Raw genomic sequence first — 21321 nt, 5'->3', positions numbered from 1 at the left:
TAATGAGGGAGATATTTATTCAGACTGACATCAGCACAGGGATGAAGTTCCTACACAGTGTAACCATTGAAAATGAGTTGGTTTCCCCTCTTTCTCCCCCCCCACAAAAGAACTTTAAAGTGGAGTTTCACTATAAAAGGAAAGGCATATAGAGCAAAAGATCCACCCCCTTTACTCCAAGAGTGGTGGCAAGAGTTCTCATCAGCCCTGCAGTGGTGGGGGGTTGCCAGCAGCCTCAGTAATGATGGACTCTGAAAGTAGTATCTTCACTCACATTGGGAAATAGCTATAGCAAGTTTAACCCAGCTGTTCTTTGCTCCATGTGTATAGAAGCAGCTGCAACAAGATCAGGAACTAGGGATTCCTCTCCCTTCCCCAGCACAGTGCCGACTTTCCTCCACTTTGGCCTTGACTATATTGGGAATTTGCCCCAATTCCAGATGCACACCCTTGTGTGCATCTTTATGTTCTCTACAAAGAGTCAAGGAACATCAGGCCATTCATGTCTAAAAGCTTGTGTATGGTGTATATCGTGGCAATACTGCTGCCCATGGGTGTGGGGAAGTCTCAGCACATGGAGGAGGTACAGCAGGAGTGACCCCATAATGATGCAGTGGAGGTCTGAGCAGAGCATGGCGGAGCCTGGCATGCTATATAGCTAGCTAGATTAGCCAGAGGAGCCCAGCTGCTCACATAGGTCTAATGGTTAATTTTTCATAGACACCTCCAGGCCTCATCTCTTTAGTTGAGCCCATTGTGTGGGGTGTCACCGACGGGGCAGGGCCTGTTTCCCCCTTTGTTCATAACAGCACAGAGCATGGTAGCAGAGACTGACACACTCGAAGGGTGCCACTTGGGGCTGTGAACTCCAGGCTTCATGGGGAGTCGGAACAGGATCTCCCACTCCTGGCCAGGAGCTTTCACCTCCTGTGGATTTCACTCTATCACACAGGTCAGCAGCTTCATCCTGGGGGCCTGAAATAGGAGCAGTGCCAGGAGTTGGGCTGCAGAAGGGAAATGAACAATGTGTCCTATCATCCAAACCCATGGCTCTGCCTGGTTCCACCAAACCGCTCCCTCCCCACAAACTCCCTTAAATGCCCCTCCCCCAAGCCCATCCTCCCTCCAAAACCTCCTCCATCCTTCATCCCCAAACCTCCCTTTCTCCACCAACCCTCCCAAAGCCTTTCCTTCCCCAAACCATCCCTCCCCCAAACCCCCTTCCTCCCCCAACAACCCATCCCCCCAAACTCTCCTTTGTCCCCCAAACCCCCCTTCCTCCCCCAAACCATCCCTCCCCCAAACCCCCCTTCCTCCCCCAACAACCCATCCCCCCAAACTCTCCTTTGTCCCCCAAAGCCTTTCCTTCCCCAAACCATCCCTCCCGCAACCACCCCTCCTACAAACCCCGCTCGCCCTCACTCTCCCTATGCCCCCCGCGCGCCCCATCCGCCACGCCCCGGCGCCTCCCAGCTCCCCCGCCCCCCGGCCCGGCGGATGGCTGTAAGCGCATGCGCCACGCGGGGAAGATGGCGGCCTCCATGCTGGGCTGGGCGCTGCGGGCTGCTCGGCAGGTCAGGCCCGTCGGGCGGCAGCGCCCGGCTCGGGGACTCCCCGGGACTCGCGCTGGGGCTGGTAACTTCCCTGGGCCGGGCCCCCGGTCACTGTCCCGCCACCGACTGGCCGCTGAGCCTGGGCCGCCGGCGCCCCCGAGCCCAGCCTCTGTGCCCGCCCCTGGCCCCGATCCGTGCTCCTGGGGGCCCCCTCAGTCCCTCCCCAGTGCCCCCGCGCCCTGCCGCCCTCCCCAGGCAGCCTTTGTACCCTTGCCTGGTGCCCTCTCTCTGCGGCTCTGCCTAGCGGACCATGCCCCTCCCCTGGGTCGCTCTATGTCTAATGTCCAGCTATCAGTGTAGCGCGCCGGGTGTCCCGCTGGGTTCGCCCTTAGGTGAATTGCGTATTCCTGTCTTCAGGTTGGTTAATTTAGGCGGGAAGGATTGGTGGCTTGTCTGGAGAAACATTTTACCGAGGGTGCCACTTGGCTTTAGAGAGCGGCAGTGTTGTCTAGGACAGTGGCTCTCAACCTTTCCAGACTATTGCAGGTGAAGAACCAGCAGCAGCAGAAGAGATTCAGCTGCAGAAAAAATCCTGTTTTCATGGATAGATCCCTAATGATATATATATACCAAAAAAAAAAAAAAAAAAAACCTCACAAGGGAAGAGAGTTTAGCAGCTAGAAATAGAAAAGGCCCTTTAGGATATTTGATATGTGTGTCTCACTCACATGATATATCCTCTATTGAGACTGTATAGGCCATTAAACTGATATCACACTTGATCCCAGCACAAAAAAAAAAACAAAAAAACCTGAAAAAAAAACAACAACTAGATTTTGTTCTGTGGCTTCTAGGAGGTGCTAACAGCCCTTTTATTTATGATGATGATTTGTATTCCAGTAATGTCTACAGGCCTTAACCAAGATCAAAGTCCCCTTGTGCTATGTGCTAGTAGGGCATTTTATTAAGACTAGGGACTGGGTATTTGAATCTTGACAGTCTTAAAAGACTCCATTGTATGCTGTGTAAGAAACACACCTGTGCTGGGATGTATGATCCTGCAGGCCTTGTCTATGCTACAGAATTGTGTGTCTGAACATAGCTGTCAACAACCATGTTAGCACTTGAAACGACATACAGTTTGTCCTGGTCTACGCTGACTGTTAAACATGACAGATTGCAGTTGTCAACAATTGTGTCCTTAGACATGATAGAATTTCATGACCTAGGCCAGGCAAACAAGAGAGCTAGCTGGTGTGATTAATCCTGTAGCTAAGCAAAATTCTCTGGATAGGTGAAGAGGGTGACTGTGCCAGTATTGGCAGGCCTAAAGACCAGAGAAGACAGTGATTGAATCCAAATGAGGTAGAGGCTAGAAAGAGTAAATTGGAATAAGCAATATTTGGAATTGGGTGAGTGATAAAATACTGGAAGCTGCAGATTTAACCTTTATATTTTCCCCTTTTTCAGATATTCCCCTTGCCCTGTAGAGGGCAAGTGCGGGGTTACTACGTGAACTGGAGGATGCTGCGTGATGTAAAGAGACGGAAGATGGCTTATGAATATGCAGATGAGAGGTTGCGGATCAATGCTCTCCGAAAAAACAACATCCTGCCTAAAGAGCTGCAGGTAAAGTAAAGTCCATCTCTACTTTTCTGCAGGACCATAACTCTTCAGGGAGAAGGTATGTGCACCCACATTGCTGCTGCAGCAGCATTCTCAGAGCATCACAAGCTACTTTGTATGAATCTAATCGTGCAGCCAATGTCAGGCTTCAGATTCTGGGGGGGTCAGTCTAGAATACCTGCATCCATTTTGTTCACAAGCTCACTTCACATCATGTAGCTATCTACTTAGTATTGATACTCAGCTCCAGAGCCTTGTCCCTTTTGGGTCATTCTCAACAGGAATAAAATCTATAGGGTGGAGCTCCTTTGCAACTGCTAAAATCAGAAGTCAGAGGGTATTAGAACAGGAAGTGGTTATGTCCTGCAGGGGTACAGTGAACAGCTTTATTGTTCCTATGGATGTTCCTGCAGTCTTGTTTTTCCTTCTGTAACTGTCACCAATGGATGAGTTTGAGGGCAATTTCAAGGTATAGGTATAGGAGGTTCACTATCTAGTTCAGTGGTGCAGATACTTTTCCAGTCACGCCCCCACTTACCATTAATGGAATCTGTCCCTGCCTCCCTCCTTCATTACTGCACAGCCAAGGCTTCCTCAGCTGCAGGCTGCTTATACCTTGCAGACATGCTGCACTGCCAGGGTAGGGCCAATACCTGCCCCTCTGGTTTTCAACCTGGGGGTGGAGCCAGCACTCTGTGCAGAGGATGCCGGGAGCAGAAATTGGCACGGCACAGCACACTGACCCACAGGCTAGGTGGCCCACTGAGGTGACTTGGGGGTGGAGGTGCTCCCTCCCTGCCCCCAAGGGGGCTGGCACAAGCTGTCTGGCATTGTCACTCAGTCCTGCACATTCCTCCGTGCCCACCCTGGGGGGGGAGGTGCCCCACAGTTTTGCTCACCAGAGGTCTAGTTCCTAAAGAAACCCTGTACATCCAGGCTGATTTCTGCTACCAGACTACTTTAAAATCTTGGGGCATGATCCTGCAAAGACTTACCCATATGCTTAATCTCAAATATGTAAGTAGTCCCATTGATTTCAACACTATTGTGCACTATTAAAATTAGACTTTTACAAGTTTTTCCAGGATCAGGACCTTTAGATATAATTTCTGGATTTTTGTCTAGTCACCACTATCTCAACCAACCCATCTGAAAACCCTAATACAGCCAGCAGGTGTCACCAGGGCTATAGAAATTGCTAGAGGGGGGATGGAAGGAGAAAGGTAAGTGCTGCTGATCTGACTCTTAAGTTAAAACATCCTGCTGGAAGTAGCTTTTTCCCTTAGCTCAGTTTCCTTATTTCCCAGTGCCAGTATTTACAACTGGAGATGTTAACTCAAACAAATGAGGGACTGAGCGAACAAGCAGCAAGACTTCCCCTCAGAACTCTGTCTTCAGCAGTTGTTTGTGTGGAAGCTTTACTTATATTCTAAAATAAAGCTAGCAATCTTCTTTATAGACTTACCAGGGAATAATGCACCCAAGCTGCTGCTGTGAGGGGTGATCATGGGAATAAGTTAGGATTCTGCTCTGACTGGTTTGTTAAAGGTGTGCAGAAAGGGTTGATTTGTAGTAGAGAACCTTCTGACTTCTCTGGATGAGTGAGTGCTCTAGTATTTTCTGGGTGGATGCTCACAACTAGCATATAAACTCATTTCCTCATAGAAATTATTCAGACTAAAGGAACAATTGATACCTCATGGGGAACATTCTCATTGTGTCTTGTTTTCAGTCTCTCTCCATTTTCTGTGGAGTTTCCTTCACGGGGATAGCTTTACCTACCCTTTTGAGTGAGATATAGCATGAATGGTACTAACTGCTATGAGCTTGGCCTTAACATGCCATATTCACCTACCAACATTAAGGTAGCATCAGCCTGCGGTGGACATTTTGTATAAAAACAAGAATTGCTGTTGGTTTATTTGCTTTTGCTATTCCCCAGCTGGTGGTAGTAATCTTTCAGAGTCACTACTAGCTCCTGTAGTAGGGAATGTGACTTCAGGTGGGGATATGAACTGTTCAGTATAAAATCCCCTTGTCATTCTAGTGCCCCTACTAGTCTTCAGAAGTAGGGAAGAGGAGCATGGAAAACAAAATCTCTGCTGTTGCTTTCCACAACGTGATACTTGGGCTCTAAAGAAACACTTAAGCAACAGACTCCAGATATGTGCCTTTCAGAAACTGTTCCTCTTTGAGTAGCATCAGAAAGGCACCAGTTAATTCAGAGCAACTCCACTGTACAAATCAGACTTGTCTATCTGTTGTAGCTGTGATATGGAAAATATAACAACTTCTTACAGCCTCCAAAAGCTGGTGCTACAAACTCCCTATTGAAAAATGGCAGTTTACATTTAAGTTGCTAATTTAAAGGACACCATCATTTTCTAAAATAATTTTTTTTTGCGCTATCTATGACAAATTGTGGCTTGAAATGTATTTCCTTAAAGACTTATTTCCCTAACTACCTACGTTCACTTCCCAATGTGGTTGCACTAGCTTGCTCTTCTAGGGTTGTTTGAAAGTATTAGGCTTTGTACATAAAGCCCTGAAGCATCTGGTTGGAAGATAAAACATATAGTTACACTGACTTCGCAAAGGTAAGAAACAAGTAGGTCATCTGTGCAGTTTCTTGATCTTTTGTCCCTTTGAGATCACGACCTTTTTAGCAGAAGGAAGTTTTGCAGGGGTACTGCAAGCCTCAGGGAAACAGTAATTGAACGCAGTACCATTTACCTGGTCCAACATTAGATCCTGCCACTGCCTCAGTTTCCCCATTTTGGGTTTCCCAGTGTGACTATACCCAGATTCTTCTGAATCAAACACATATTCTTGGAGTTTGGGGTCTAAAAAAATTACAGTTCAATTGTCAACTTACTTCAAAACAAGCCTCTCCCTGACTACTAGTTTCACAGCCCCTTGCTGGGCTCAACAGTTCTTTGTCAAAACCCAACTCCTGCTGCTTTTTTCAAGCCTCTTCTTCTTACAGCTTCCTGCTTCTCCATGCAGGCTGTTCTAGCCAGGTCCTTCCTTCTGGCTGGAGTTGAGACATCTTCCCCAGTCTCTTCTGACACTAGGTCCCCCCCTGCAAGAATTGTCCTGCTCACAGTAGGTCTCTCTCCCGCAACTGAGCAGACTCCTTTATCTGCCTGGAAGCCTCTCAGCTGGGGAGGTAGTTAACATGAAACAGGGGGGCTGAGCCCAACTCCCTTAAAGGGCCATCCCACCCTCTAACAGAGACACTATTGACAAGTTGCAATTGTCCAACTGGACTGTTCAGTGACTTGTGTGAAATGCATGAGGACACTTTTCAGTTCCTAATGGAGCAGGGTCCTCATCCAGCAAGTAGAACCATTAAATCCCATGGGAAGTCTGAAGAGAGAGAACCTAGAAAAGCCTGGAGAGCAAACTGCCCTCTCATTAGTGGAGAGGTGATGGCTCCAGGGTAGGAAGGAGGCATATGCTGGTACCTCTGCTGTGGGTAAGGGAGCCTTCAGGCCTATACATCACTACCTCCTTCACTAAACTGCCTTAGAAAACCTAACCCTGGGCAAAATACAGCAGAGCAACTTCAGTGTGTGTGTGTGTGTGTGTGTAATTGCCCTTCCTTTGGCTCCAGGAAATAGCTGATAAAGAGATTGCTGCCCTGCCACGTGACAGCTGCCCTGTGAGGATCCGGAATAGATGTGTCCTGACATCCCGTCCACGAGGCGTGAAGCGGCGCTGGAGGCTTAGTCGAATTGTTTTCCGCCACCTGGCTGACCACTGTCAGATGTCTGGGATACAGAGAGCTATGTGGTAAATCACCACAAGGACTTGTTTTCTCAGTCAAAAAGAGGCAGACTGGGCCCAGTTCATGCACTCCTGTAACTGAAAAAGCAAGACTATCCTTTTGTTTAAAGTCCAGCATAAACATACCAGAAACAAATGGGGGGGAGATAGGGAGGTATGCAAACAGCAGTCATTGCAGTTCTGTCACTGGGATACCACTGTGAAGGGACTACTGCAAATCTGATGGCAAAGAGATATGGGTAGGGGCAAGTAGGAATGCACCAAGCCAGGCTGTGCTAGAGGCCGTTTTATTTTGCCATGAAGAGTTGCTACCCTGTTATAAAACCAAGCTGGGATTTGTAATTAAAAGGAACTTCTAAATTAAAAACACATTACAGTACAAGACTTGTTCAGTGATTCCTGTTCACTCTTTACATTGTGACCTCTTTTGCACAGTTATCTGGTCAAAAGCATCACTAAAAACAAGGAATCACACAATGTAGCAGGGAAGTATGCTGCAGTGAATATGAAGACAAGCTCCAACTACTGCAGCCAAATAGCTGAAAGTATGCCCACCCTCAGTTTAGGTATTTAGACACTACACCTGTTCAGTTTATCTATATTTTATGGGCAGTTCAGGCATGGCAGTGGACAAACATCCCATCCAGTTGAAGAGTACTGAGGTTCCTCTCCTTCGTGCACAGTTAGGGAGCCTGGTGCAGTAGTTCAAGAGTAGGCCAGGGTAGATGACCTGGATCCTAGACCTTGCTCTCCTATTGACCCCCTGAATCATGTCACTCACCTAATGTCTCTGGGCATTAGTTTTTCCTTCATCTGCAAAATAGGAACAAGAGTATCATATCCCCTGGGAGTTAGGTGAGCTAACACCAAATGCTACCTCTGCTTTGGGGCACAGGGGTGGAAGAACAGAGAGCTGCCTCCTGCAATCAGAGCTATAATGCCGCAAGGTGTACTCAACCTCCCTCTCCTGCTGCAGTAGCCTGTGGGAAAGGAATGTGGCACTGGGAGTGCTGCACTAGTCACAGACTGTGGCTTCCCTCCCTTCACACTGCAAAGGAATACCCTGCTGTAGGCAGTGTGTGCAGAGGCCGTCCTCACTGCTATGGTGAAACAGCACAGGTATTGAATTTGGCAATAGCCCATTACCAGATTTGCCTGTTACTTTGGGGTATGCTCATTTATTAGGGTTACTCTTCAGGGTTGGGAAGGGGTTTGTACTTTTATCAATGTACTGCTTGTGTTCTCATATGGAGCTTTACTTCTCCCTTCTGCAAGCTCCCTCCCAGTGGAGCTATCCTGCAGGACCTAGGTTCCCCAGGGCTGGGTTCTTCCAACCCCAGAATCAGATGAACACACACACACACACATTAACAGAGCGTGTCTGAGAGGACCGGGTTGATCAGCACTCCCAAGCTGACCCCTTATATGTCCCTGGACTCAGTAGGCTGGGTCGAGCAGCATTTCCAACCTGTCACCCTCATAGGCCCTTGGACTCAGCGGGCTGGGTCGAATAGCACCTCCAAGCTGTCACCCGCGTATGCCATGGACACTGCACTGGAATAGTGTGTGCCTGAGCAGGCTGGGTAGAGCAGCACGTTCAGTCTGCCACCCGTATATGCCCATGGACTCAGCAAACTTGGTTGAGCAGCATTTCCAAGCTGCCACCCTCATATGTCCCAGGTTCAGCATGTCCCTATCCCCACATTCACGTTACAATTGTTCTGGTAGTAACCCACTTGATGAGCAAACCCCACAGGATTTTTGGGTGCTGCAGGGATCTTTAGCTTAGGTATGAGTAGCATTGCTGCAGGGCAAATGAGGAAGCCAAAAAACATCCATGGGCGGGGGGGTGGGAGGGGAGGGGAAAGAGAGAGCGAAGCAAACAGCTTAACCATGAAAGTTATTTATTGCCAGGTAATAACCATAGGGGAGCCAAACAACTAAAACAGTTATCATATTAAATCTAACTTAAATTTGATTATAAACATCAGCTTTAGAAAACTATAACTGATCACCCAAGTCAGGGTCAGAAGGATATACCGAGAGAGCTGGGTTCTCAGCACTCCGTGAATTTTGAATCAATTGGGGGGTTCCAGGTGGTGGTGGTAGCTGTGTGTCCTGCTGGAGACAGGCAGAGCCCCCAGCACACGCAGTCAAGAGAAGATGAAGTCCTAATGGAACTGATGCGGATTTTGGATCCAGGCATCAGAACACTTGAGCATGGGTAGGGGTTTTTGTAGGAAACAACACACTAGATTTGTTTATGGGTGAACTGATGGCTCAAGGGAATATACCAAAGTTGTTTTGTTCAGGCTAGACAATAGGAACTGATCATTCCTGACTATGGGCGGTGTTCCTTGGAGGGAGCTCACAATGCAGTTAGGGATCCCAATAAAGGATTTATTACTAGAATTGGTCTGATAACTACCGAGCTGGGTATGCAGGTGTGGGTTCATTAACATCTAGAGCAGCGATCCCCCATCATGCCATGCTTCCCTGCTTTTCTGGTCCCAGAGTTCCACGCGGTTCTTGCCTTGGAATCTCTGTTCTCCATTCTGTATGCTAACAGAGATGCCTCCCTATCCCATCTTTGATGCAAATGAGGCTAGGGGAGTTTCCTTAATCCTGGCACCCTTGTCCTGGGGTTTAGGTGTGTCTCCTACTGCCTTTTCATGGCTTTTTGTAAGTCTTTCTTCTGATCGGCTTTGGTTCAAGCAAAGGCGGCGGGGGGGAGGTCTTTTGTGAGTCAGACAGGTTGGGTACTGCACCCTGGTTCCCTAAAAACATAGAGCTGACAGGTAACACCCCCACATTCAAGGAGATGTGCACAGGATCCCTGCCCCCTTCCTATTCTGTGATGCCTTCCCCATCCCTCACATTGCTGGGAGGAGCGTGTGTTCGATCCTACCTTTCACCCATATTCTGCCAGTTGCCAGGCCTGCAGAGGCTCCTTTTCTATAGCAGCAATGGTTGAGCAGCTTCCTGCTGCTAATATGGGAAGCTACAATGAATTCCATATTAACCAACACGGGGGCTAAGGCTTAGTTCTGTTGACGTGTAGGCTCCTAACCATCTCAAAGTAGGGTGGGAGAAAGTCAACAGTTGTACTGTACTCTAGTAGACAGCACCCCCTTTTTTAAAGAAAGGGGGTCATGCTTATAGCAACTTATTAATTCATTAGTTTGGTACAGAACCTTCCTGTCAATGATCAAGAACTTTACAAAGGGTAGAGAGTAGTTACGCTTCTGCCTTGTGCTAGTCCAAACACTGTTCTTGCATCTTTCCTTTCTATGGCTACTAACTGCACTGCTGTTACTCAGCCGTGGCTCCTGCATTTTGGGGAGGTGGTTGGAAAAATTGGTGGCTTGCCTGCTGCAGGCAGATACTGGGTAAGCTTGTCACATTCAGCTTCTCCTGGGTGCACTTAAGCAAGTCTCTTGACTAGCAACAGGTATCTGCTCAGCATGCTTTCTACAGGATTCTTGCCATTGCCCTTTTGTAAAGAACGGCAGGTAAGAGCTACTTTTCAGCTCAGTGAGCGAGTAACTAGAGTCGAAGATGCAGATTTCACTCCTATAATTAAGCTGTCTTCAGCAATTTAGATATGTCTGTCCTTTTGAGGTTTGTTTGACAGTTTCTCCTGCTTCCTGCATATAAAAAGTCGCTTGAGCTGGGTTAATACATTAAGGCTAGGAACCAAATAGCCAAAGGCAGCCAAGTGACATGTTGACTAACACACAATAGCTTAGGATTTTTCTTTTTACAATGTTTGCATAATTATCAATTTCACAGATGTTTCAGATGAGCAGAACAAAAAAGCTTTTAGGGGGAAGGGAGGGAAGAGACAAATACTTCCTACTCATCAGGGAAGAGGAGGAAACCACTTGACAGAAAGAAATGTTTATAAGTGTATTTTATTTAAATATTTTCTCCAACCTGAAACGGAAAACAGGTAAGTGTCTTTGCTTGGAAGAAGGTTGTGTAAACAATGCACTTGTAGAACTGATCTCTGCAGCACAGCAAAAGTCCCATATGGAAGGTCCATGTCAAGGCAGCCTTTGGAGTAGTTTCAAATATCTAACGGCATATCCCCTTTGCCTTGTTTCTCTCGGCTTTCAACCCAGGCCTTGTTAATGGTTCTTTTCATTTCATCATCTCCCTCTGCATACATCTTTTTCAGAAGGTTCATCAGCCCCTCACCAGGGTCTGAGGTGTCATAGGAGGCTTTCCTGTAAGACAGGTGAAACAAGCTTATCACTGTATTATCATTATGCCTAGGAGCCTCAGTCATCTGTAACAATTCTCTGCCAAACTTTAAATGCTTTAACGATTCTTATGCAAAAAATTGGCATTATGTAGAATTTTGCCTTGGGTTTTGTGAAAAGGATGTTATTAAGTTCATGGAGATGGTAACTAAATATAGCACTGGATCCAGGAAGTACCAAAAATCAGGGTACATCTATACTTACCCGCTGGTTCGGCGGCAAGCAATCGATCTTCTGGGATCGATTTATCGCATCTTGTCTAGACGCGATAAATCAATCCCGGAAGTGCTCGCCGTCAAGGCCGGTAATCCTGCTCCGCGAGAGGAGTAGGTGGAGTCGACGGGGGAGCCTGCCTGCCCCGTGTGGACCCGCGGTAAGTACCTTTAAGTTCGAACTAAGATACTTTGACTTCAGCTACATTATTCCTGTAGCTGAAGTTGCATATCTTAGTTCGAACTGGGGGCTTAGTGTGGACCAGCCCTTTGTCTCTGCTGTTACCATGAAATCAGTGCAAGAGCTTACATCTTAATCAGCCGCCTACCAAGGTGAGAATCCTAAAGTATCACCCGCCTATACTAGATCACATCTGTTAAACCACTGATGGACTGGCCCCTTAAGACATGTTTCACTGAGTTTTTCACTGCTAAAGAAGCCAAAGGATAAATGGCACCTACTTTGATTTATTTGGTACCCAATTTTACCACCTGCATATCATCACAAATATAAACCATAAGCACATACATTGCCCTTACTGGCTAGCATAGGGAAACCTGCCCCATAGCTTCTCCCCTCATCTTGCCTTTGAAACTCCTTGGCTACAGTACTAATCAGCTGAAGGGCTAACTAAAAAGCAAAGGGCTGAACCAAGCTATGTTAGACCATCAGGGGAAGCAGGTTCCCCAGTTACAGGACTCTATGCTGAGAGCCAGTCTCTAAAAGTGGACCCTAGAGCAGGAGTTCTCAACATTTTTTCTTTCTGAGGCCCCCTACAACATGCTATAAAAACTCCAGGGCTCAGCGAGGGAGGGGGAGGTTCTGGACGAGGGGGGAAGCTCGGGCATAGGTGTACAGTAACTCCTCACTTAAAGTCATCCCAGTCTTGTTTCACTGTTATGTTGCTGATCAATTAGGGAACATGCTCGTTTAAAGTTGTGCAATGCTCTCTTACAACGTTTGGCACCCGCCTGCTTTGTCTACTGCTTGCAGAAAGAGCAGCCTGTTGCAGCTAGCTGGTGGGGGCTTGGAACCAGGGCGGACCAGCAGTCCCCCTATAAGCTCCCCGCTTCCCTAAGTTCCCTGTGCCACAGCTGCTCAGCAGGCTATCGATTGCTGGCAGCTCAACCGTCCCTCCCACCACTGCCATGTGCTGCTCCTGCCCTCTGCCTTGGAGCTGCCCCCGGAGCCTCCTGCTTGCTGTGCAGGGGGGAAGAAAGAGGGGGGCTAGGGGCTGTTTGCTAGGAGGGGGTAGCTCAGGGTGCAGGGAGGGGGGTAGCTAGGGGCTGTGTGCTGGGAGGGCTCCCCTGCAGCTTCAACCTCCTGCACCAGCAGGAGACAAGGGAATGCCGCAGCTGCCTGCTCCATGGCCCCAGCCAGAGAGCAGCAGCTGTCCTGCACTGCCTGGCTTTGGCTTCCTGCCTCCAACCTGACCAGTGGCTGGCGAGTGGAGGTGGAGGGAGGGGAGTGCGTGGAGCTGCCCCGGGACTGCCCTGTTCTTGCACTGTAGCAACGGGGACAGCTCCATGTCCCTCCAACTCTGCCTATGGGCTCAGGGCTTCTGCCCCGTGGGGAGCACTGGGGCTTGGGGTGCTAACCCTGAAGCTCCCTGCTTCAGCCCCTCTAGAGGTGCTGGGGCTCTGGGTTTTAGCCACAGGGCCCCATGGCCCCCCTGAAAGGATTCGTGGACCCCCTGTTGGGGACCGCTGCCCTATAGTGTGACAGCAAGATTGTCCCATCTGATCTACAAAGTGGCTGGGTCCTGCAACTTTAAGAGATTTATATATTGTGACTAACACCTTGAATAGGGAGTCAGTGCAGACCTTTGTAGGACTGGCTTAGTGGTAAAATACTGCATAGCAGGAGACATAGGTTCAATGACCAGTACCCAGTCCCTTGTGCTGCATGCACCAGAAGGAAGCAACAAACTGATAACGAATTATGAGATATGGATACAGAAAGAAGGTAGTTTTGATCAGAATTCAAACTTTTCAGCTAGCCCAATCTCTACCTGTGAGCCCTCAGAGGATTTGCTGGCAATGCTGACAGGCTCCTGTTTTATTCCTCCTTAAAAGATTGCAGGGCCAAGCTACAAAGGAGGGTCATAAAGAGCCTCAGGCCATCAACAGAGATGTGGAAAACACTCCATTACCACCTGCAGGGAAAAAGCCTCTAAGAGCATTTAGTCCCAATTAGAGCAGCTCCTACTCAGGAATACAGCCTCCAAGACAGGAACATGTGGCTTGATGAACAGTTAACTTTAAGTCTCTCATTGCTGGTCTGCCCCACAGTTCTCTAAACTTCCTGTGCTGCACCATTCGCCAATATCTATTAAAACCATTTAAGGATGTACCAGGTGTATCCCACCTGAAGCATTCAAGCAGTAGAAGGTGGAAGGATTTTAGCAACTCAGTGCAAATTCCTTCCCAGTGCACTAATCTTTAGTGCCAAAGGAATCCCCAGATGAGTTGATTACTAAGATCAGGGAAAAGGCTATGAAATAATTCTTAGGCCGTAAAACAGCTTAAATACTAGGCCCTTGGACCAACAATTCTCATTTTGTAGATTAGAGATGTTAAAGTCAAAGTACATATCTGCTTTCTTTGGTAACAAAATTGCATTAGTCAGGGGTGGAGTGAAGGGAGGGACACTCACTCTTTCTCCTTGCTCTCTTTTTCCACCTGAGTCAGGCAATCCCATTTTTCCTCCCGTTTCTTCCTACATAATACAAGGATCATATCCGTCTTGATCTGTAAAGGGAGGCAAAGAAAAAAAAATCTGACGCTAAAATGTGAATTAAGGATACTTATTGTAGGAGATACTCATTGCATCCACAATAATTAAAGTAGCAGAACAGTTTCTGGTATTATTCTATTGCTGGATGCTCATAACTTTCTCAGAGAGTTGCTGTCTGGGCTAGTTTTTTCTTATATGCGACATATTTTTAAATCAATATCAAGTATTTGGCTCTGGGGCATTAAGGGTTACTTTGTTTTGAACACTCTAATACTAACTGCTCTTAGACATGACTGTGTTCCTTTTAAAGGGAGATGGAGAATACTCTATGAATTCCAAAACACCCCCCATTGCAGGAGCAGACTGGCCCACAATACTTGAGATCCTGAAAACATTGTGGTCTGTCTGGTCAACAGCCTTTTTACCTGGTCAGAGGGACTAGAGACCAATCAATGTTAAAGATCCTATGCATAGTTTCTTTCTGTGGTGGTTCATAAATATTACACCCCAGTGGAAAACTGGGGAAAAGGATTAGTATGAGCTTTTCTAAGTACTGTCTCAGAATCAATGATCAGATACAAACTTTTTGATCCCTGAAACTCAGGCACACCACCCACCTAACCTCTAGCACTACTTAGCACCACCTGGAATTAGAAGACGTTATCTGGTGTGGTCTGTGCTAATAGCACAGCATCCTAGCTTATGACTCCAGCCAGTCCACCTCCGCACTTTTTACTCAAACACAAGGACTCAGCTTATATTTTCAAGAGTATGTGGATTTTGGCTTAAGGACTCAAAAAAAAAAAAAAAAAAAAAAAAAAACTTACAGAGGCATACAATGCACCTCAGTCTAGACTCTCAACAGCCTCTGCTTTTCCACTTCAGACCCACAACCCACTTCTAATCTGAGCTGCAACTCCCTCTGCTATTCCAGTATTTTGTGATGAGGATAAATGTCCTAAGAGTCTAGTAACAATCACATCTAAATCAGGGGTAACTCTATTTGAACCCTATTCTCCAGGGATAAAAAGCTAGTCTGAAGACATCACCAAGCCTCAGTGCAGCACCCCAGTGAATTACAAGCAAGATCCGGTGTACTCAGCTGTAACTTTGACCTAAATTCTATAATCAGACCCCTGCATTTTGCTTCAGATCAGTAAAAACCTCAGTTTTTTAATTCAATACAATATGAAAAATGAATATCTCTAGAGTATCCCCTCATTATTTAAACTGATGTTAAATTCAATTTATTTTACACTGCCCTATGGAATTGTGGACCACAACCCGTATTTTTAAGTTATATATGTCTAGGACAATGTTCTCAACCTGCGGGCCGCTTGGGGCCCAATCAGCACAGATCTGTGACCATGTGACATCCTTAGGACCATAGAGGTAGTATTGGATACGGCCCACAATGGTAAATAGATTGAGAACCTATAGGTTTAGGCTGACCAGGTGTCCTGATTTTAAAGGGACAGTCCCGATATTTGGGGGGTTGTCTTATATAGGTGCCTATTACCTCCCAGCCCCTATCCTGATTTTTCACACTTGCTATCTGATCACCCTATATATGTCATTGAGGGAAGCTGTAAATGTTGGCAGTTGAGTATGGGACATATGTGGCTTTTGGCACATAGGAATGAGAGGTAATTTGGGTTTGCAGATAGGCACATTAGCTGGAAGTTAAGATAATCAACGCTGGAATAGTTAATGACATTTTCTATCATTCAACTTCAAAGCTAACATCCCACTGAGATAAATGGGGTAGCTCAGCTCTTGTTTCAGGCTGTGTACAGATTCAGGCATCTATTTACTTTCTGGGCTTGTCTACCTAAATATTTTGTTTGTGGCAAGGAAAGCTGGGGCGTGAATCCACTCCACACTAACCTGCAGCGCACAAGGTGTCCATTTGGACCCTGCTGCGTCACATTAAGAGTTTCTTCAGGAGATATCAAAGCACACTAACAAACTCTTAGTGCACCTCAGCAGTGTCCATATGGACAGGTAGTGCATAGCAGGCGAGCACGGGGTAAATTCACACTCTGGCTTGCCACGAACTAGACAAGCCCTTTGTCTAGACAAGCCCTCTCTTCATGTTTGGAAAATTTTTCTTTGCAACCATAAGGGCTAGACACGGGGATATTTAGGAGCCGAAAGATGCAGAGACACTTAACAGGATTTTCAAAAGCACCTAAGCAGGTTGGGTGCTTAACTTCTACTGATTTCAGTGAAAGTTAGGGCCCAGACCGTCAAAGGTGTTTAGAGTAACAGCCGTGTTAGTCTGTATCCGCAAAAAGAAGAACAGGAGTACTTGTGGCACCTTAGAGACTAACAAATTTATTAGAGCATAAGCTTTCGTGGACTACAGCCCACTTCTTCGGATGCATATAGAATGGAACATATAATGAGGAGATATATATACACACATACAGAGAGCATAAACAGGTGGGAGTTGTCTTACCAACTCTGAGAGGCCAATTAATTAAGAGAAAAAAAAAAAAAAAAAAAAAACTTTTGAAGTGATAATCAAGCTAGCCCAGTACAGACAGTTTGATAATAAGTGTGAGAATACTTACAAGGGGAGATAGAGTCAACGTTTGTAATGGCTCAGCCATTCCCAGTCCTTATTCAAACCAGAGTTGATTGTGTCTAGTTTGCATATCAATTCTAGCTCAGCAGTCTCTCTTTGGAGTCTGTTTTTGAAGTTTTTCTGTTGTAATATAGCCACCCGCAGGTCTGTCACTGAATGACCAGACAGGTTAAAGTGTTCTCCCACTGGTTTTTGAGTATTTTGATTCCTGATGTCAGATTTGTGTCCATTAATTCTTTTGCGTAGAGACTGTCCGGTTTGGCCAATGTACATGGCAGAGGGGCATTGCTGGCACATGATGGCATAACAGAGCGGCGAACAGCAGAGGCTAACAGCGGGAGTTTGCCTGGGAGTTCGCCTAGGGAGAGCGCACTGAGGCATTCATCTGCAGGTTTCTCCGAGTAGTTCCTGCAACAGTTGAGGAAGTTCTTAAGAGGACGGAGATATGGAAGGTGAGCGATCAGCTGTTGTAACCTGCACAGGTTGTGCCATGTTTGTCTTTCTTCCACAGGACAGAAGCGACTTTGTCTGCACAAAGTGTAAGCTGGTCTCCATATTGGAGGAGAAGGTTCGAGGGCTGGAGAAACAAGTATCAACTCTGCGTTGCATAAGGGAAAATGAAGATTTCCTGGACAGACGTCAGGAGATGCTTCTACGGCCACAATGTTCTGAAGATTCAGAGCAGGCGCAGCAGGGACAGAAGGATTGTGAGGAGGTTTGGCAGCATGTGACCTCCAGAAGAAGAAAGAGGAGCGTCCATGCACCAGCAATGGAGATACAGGTGAGGAATCGTTTCCATGTTCTCTCTACAGGTGCTAATGCGGAGAGTGGACTAGATGGCCCATCTGAGGGAAGGGAGCAGAAGGAGACTCCACCGATTGGAAGGCAAAAGATGCACTGTCCTAGGGATGGGGGTTCCACGACCACCACTCCCAAGAGGAGGAGGAGGGTGGTGGTGGTCGGGGACTCCATCCTCAGGGGGACTGAGTCATCTATCTGCCGCCCTGACCGGGAAAACCGAGAGGTCTGCTGCTTGCCAGGAGCTAGGATACACGATGTGACGGAGAGACTGCCGAGACTCATCAAGCCCTCGGATCGCTACCCCTTCCTGCTTCTCCACGTGGGCACCAATGATACTGCCAAGAATGACCTTGAGCGGATCACTGCAGACTACGTGGCTCTGGGAAGAAGGATAAAGGAGTTTGAGGCGCAAGTGGTGTTCTCGTCCATCCTCCCTGTGCAAGGAAAAGGCCGGGGTAGAGACCGTCGAATCGTGGAAGTCAACGAATGGCTACGCAGGTGGTGTCGGAGAGAAGGCTTTGGATTCTTCGACCATGGGATGGTGTTCCAAGAAGAAGGAGTGCTAGGCAGAGACGGGCTCCACCTAACGAAGAGAGGGAAGAGCATCTTTGCCAGCAGGCTGGCTAACCTAGTGAGGAGGGCTTTAAACTAGGTTCACCGGGGGAAGGAGACCAAAGCCCTGAGGTAAGTGGGGAAATGGGATCCTGGGAGGAAGCACAAGCAGGAGAGCGCAACAGGGGAGGACTCCTGTCTCATGCTGAGAAAGAGGGACGATCGTTGAGTTATCTTAAGTGCGTATACACAAATGCAAGAAGCCTGGGAAACAAGCAGGGAGAACTGGAAGTCCTGGCACAGTCAGGGAACTATGATGTGATTGGAATAACAGAGACTTGGTGGGATAACTCACATGACTGGAGTACTGTCATGGATGGATATAAACTGTTCAGGAAGGACAGGCAGGGCAGAAAAGGTGGGGGAGTTGCGTTGTATGTAAGAGAGGAGTATGACTGCTCAGAGCTCCGGTATGATACTGCAGAAAAACCTGAGAGTCTCTGGATAAAGTTGAGAAGTGCGAGCAACAAGGGTGATGTCGTGGTTGGAGTCTGCTATAGACCACCAGACCAGGGGGATGAGGTGGACGAGGCTTTCTTCTGGCAACTAGCAGAAGTTGCTAGATCACAGGCCCTGGTTCTCATGGGAGACTTTAATCACCCTGATATCTGCTGGGAGAGCAATACAGCGGTGCACAGGCAATCCAGGAAATTTTTGGAAAGTGTAGGGGACAATTTCCTGGTGCAAGTGCTGGAGGAACCAACTAGGGGCAAAGCTTTTCTTGACCTGCTGCTCACAAACAGGGAAGAACTAGTAGGGGAAGCAAAAGTGGATGGGAACCTGGGAGGCAGTGACCATGAGATGGTCGAGTTCAGGATCCTGACACAAGGAAGAAAGGAGAGCAGCAGAATACGGACCCTGGACTTCAGAAAAGCAGACTTTGACTCCCTCAGGGAACAGATGGGCAGGATCCCCTGGGAGAATAACATGAAGGGCAAAGGGGTCCAGGAGAGCTGGCTGTATTTTAAAGAATCCTTATTGAGGTTGCAGGACCAAACCATCCCGATGTGTAGAAAGAATAGTAAATATGGCAGGCGACCAGCTTGGCTAAACAGTGAAATCCTTGCTGATCTTAAACGCAAAAAAGAGGCTTATAAGGAGTGGAAGATTGGACAAATGACCAGGGAGGAGTATAAAAATATTGCTCAGGCGTGCAGGAGTGAAATCAGGAAGGCCAAATCACACTTGGAGTTGCAGTTAGCAAGAGATGTTAAGAGTAACAAGAAGGGTTTCTTCAGGTATGTTAGCAACAAGAAGAAAATCAAGGAAAGTGTGGGCCCCTTACTGAATGAGGGAGGCAACCTAGTGACCGAGGATGTGGAAAAAGCTAATGTACTCAATGATTTTTTTGCCTCTGTCTTCACGCACAAGGTCAGCTCCCAGATTGCTGCACTGGGCAGTACAGCATGGGGAGAAGGTGACCAGCCCTCTGTGGAGAAAGAAGTGGTTCGGGACTATTTAGAAAAACTGGACGTGCACAAGTCCATGGGGCCGGATGCGCTGCATCCGAGGGTGCTAAAGGAGTTGGCGGGTGAGATTGCAGAGCCATTAGCCATTATTTTTGAAAACTCATGGCGATCGGGGGAGGTCCCAGATGACTGGAAAAAGGCTAATGTAGTGCCCATCTTTAAAAAAGGGAAGAAGGAGGATCCGGGGAACTACAGGCCAGTCAGCCTCACCTCAGTACCTGGAAAAATCATGGAGCAGGTCCTCAAGGAATCAATTATGAAACATTTAGAGGAGAGGAAAGTGATCAGGAACAGTCAGCATGGATTCACGAAGGGGAAGTCGTGCCTGACTAACCTAATTGCCTTCTATGATGAGATAACTGGCTCTGTGGATGAGGGGAAAGCAGTGGATGTGTTATTTCTTGACTTTAGCAAAGCTTTTGATACTGTCTCCCACAGTATTCTTGCCACCAAGTTAAAGAAGTATGGGCTGGATAAATGGACTGTAAGGTGGATAGAAAGCTGGCTAGATCATCGGGCTCAACGGGTAGTGATCAATGGCTCCATGTCTAGTTGGCAGCCGGTTTCAAGTGGAGTGCCCCAAGGGTCGGTCCTGGGGCCGGTTTTGTTTAATATCTTTATTAATGATCTGGAGGATGGTGTGGACTGCACTCTCAGCAAGTTTGCAGATGACACTAAACTAGGAGGCGTGGTAGATACACTAGAGGGTAGGGATCGGATACAGAGGGACCTAGACAAATTAGAGGATTGGGCAGAAAAAAACCTGATGAGGTTCAACAAGGACAAGTGCAGAGTCCTGCACTTAGGACGGAAGAATCCCATGCACTGCTACAGACTAGGGACCGAATGGCTAGGTAGCAGTTCTGCTGAAAAGGACCTAGGGGTCACAGTGGACGAGAAGCTGGATATGAGTCAACAGTGTGCTCTTGTTGCCAAGAAGGCTAACGGCATTTTGGGCTGTATAAGTAGGGGCATTGCCAGCAGATCGAGGAACGTGATTGTTCCCCTTTATTCGACATTGGTGAGGCCTCATCTGGAATACTGTGTCCAGTTTTGGTCCCCACACTACAAGAAGGATGTGGAAAAATTGGAAAGAGTCCAGCGGAGGGCAACAAAAATGATTAGGGGTCTGGAGCACATGACTTATGAGGAGAGGCTGAGAGAACTGGGATTGTTTAGTCTCCAGAAGAGAAGAATGAGGGGGGATTTGATAGCAGCCTTCAACTACCTGAAGGGGGGTTCCAAAGAGGATGGAGCTCGGCTGTTCTCAGTGGTGGCAGATGACAGAACAAGGAGCAATGGTCTCAAGTTGCAGTGGGGGAGGTCCAGGTTGGATATCAGGAAAAACTATTTCACTAGGAGGGTGGTGAAACACTGGAATGCGTTACCTAGGGAGGTGGTGGAGTCTCCTTCCTTGGAGGTTTTTAAGGCCCGGCTTGACAAAGCCCTGGCTGGGATGATTTAGCTGGGAATTGGTCCTGCTTTGAGCAGGGGGTTGGACTAGATGACCTCTTGAGGTCCCTTCCAACTCTGATATTCTATGATTCTATGATTCTATATATCACATTGGTAGATGTGCAGGTGAACGAGCCCCTGATGGTATGGCTGATGTGATTAGGTCCTATGATGATGTCACTTGAATAGATATGTGGACAGAGTTGGCATCG

At 47.4% G+C, this 21321-nt stretch overlaps 2 protein-coding genes across 4 annotated transcripts in view; one reads left to right on the top strand and one right to left on the bottom strand.

The window, feature by feature from the left end:
• Positions 1-1440: 1440 nt before the first annotated feature.
• MRPS14 (mitochondrial ribosomal protein S14) lies at positions 1441-7352 on the top strand. Of its 2 annotated transcripts, none has more exons than XM_054037267.1 (3): positions 1441-1635; positions 3024-3182; positions 6796-7352. In XM_054037267.1, the coding sequence occupies exons 1-3, from the start codon at positions 1498-1500 to the stop codon at positions 6976-6978; spliced, it is 480 nt and encodes a 159-aa protein (XP_053893242.1). In that variant the 5' UTR covers positions 1441-1497; the 3' UTR covers positions 6979-7352. The 2 variants fall into 2 exon arrangements, with proteins under 2 accessions (XP_053893242.1, XP_053893243.1); XM_054037268.1 differs by having other exon boundaries at positions 1475-1574.
• Positions 7353-10866: 3514 nt separating this feature from the next.
• The window catches only part of CACYBP (calcyclin binding protein), a 29601-nt gene continuing 19146 nt past the window's right edge, over positions 10867-21321 (bottom strand). For both annotated transcript variants that reach the window (XM_054038063.1, XM_054038064.1), the window contains 2 exons: positions 14102-14196; positions 10867-11197 (listed from right to left, as the gene is read on the bottom strand). In XM_054038063.1, coding sequence (XP_053894038.1) covers positions 11038-11197; positions 14102-14196 — 255 coding nt within the window. In that variant the 3' untranslated portion in view covers positions 10867-11037. The remainder of the gene's footprint in view (positions 11198-14101; positions 14197-21321) is intronic.

The sequence above is a fragment of the Malaclemys terrapin genome, chromosome 8 (genome assembly GCF_027887155.1).
Source record: "Malaclemys terrapin pileata isolate rMalTer1 chromosome 8, rMalTer1.hap1, whole genome shotgun sequence".
NCBI lineage: Eukaryota > Metazoa > Chordata > Testudines > Emydidae > Malaclemys > Malaclemys terrapin.
The sequence above is the reverse complement of the archived record's forward strand: the minus strand, read 5'-3'. Positions and strand labels throughout refer to the sequence as shown.

What these genes read in the sequence shown, in the direction of transcription:
- MRPS14 (XM_054037267.1), top strand. Translation starts at nt 1,498, where the DNA reads ATGGCTGTAAGCGCATGCGCCACGCGGGGAAGATGGCGGCCTCCATGC. An exon ending in CGGGACTCGCGCTGGGGCTG is followed by an intron (nt 1,636 to 3,023) that starts GTAACTTCCCTG and finishes CCCCTTTTTCAG; the next exon opens with ATATTCCCCTTGCCCTGTAG. An exon ending in TCCTGCCTAAAGAGCTGCAG is followed by an intron (nt 3,183 to 6,795) that starts GTAAAGTAAAGT and finishes CTTTGGCTCCAG; the next exon opens with GAAATAGCTGATAAAGAGAT.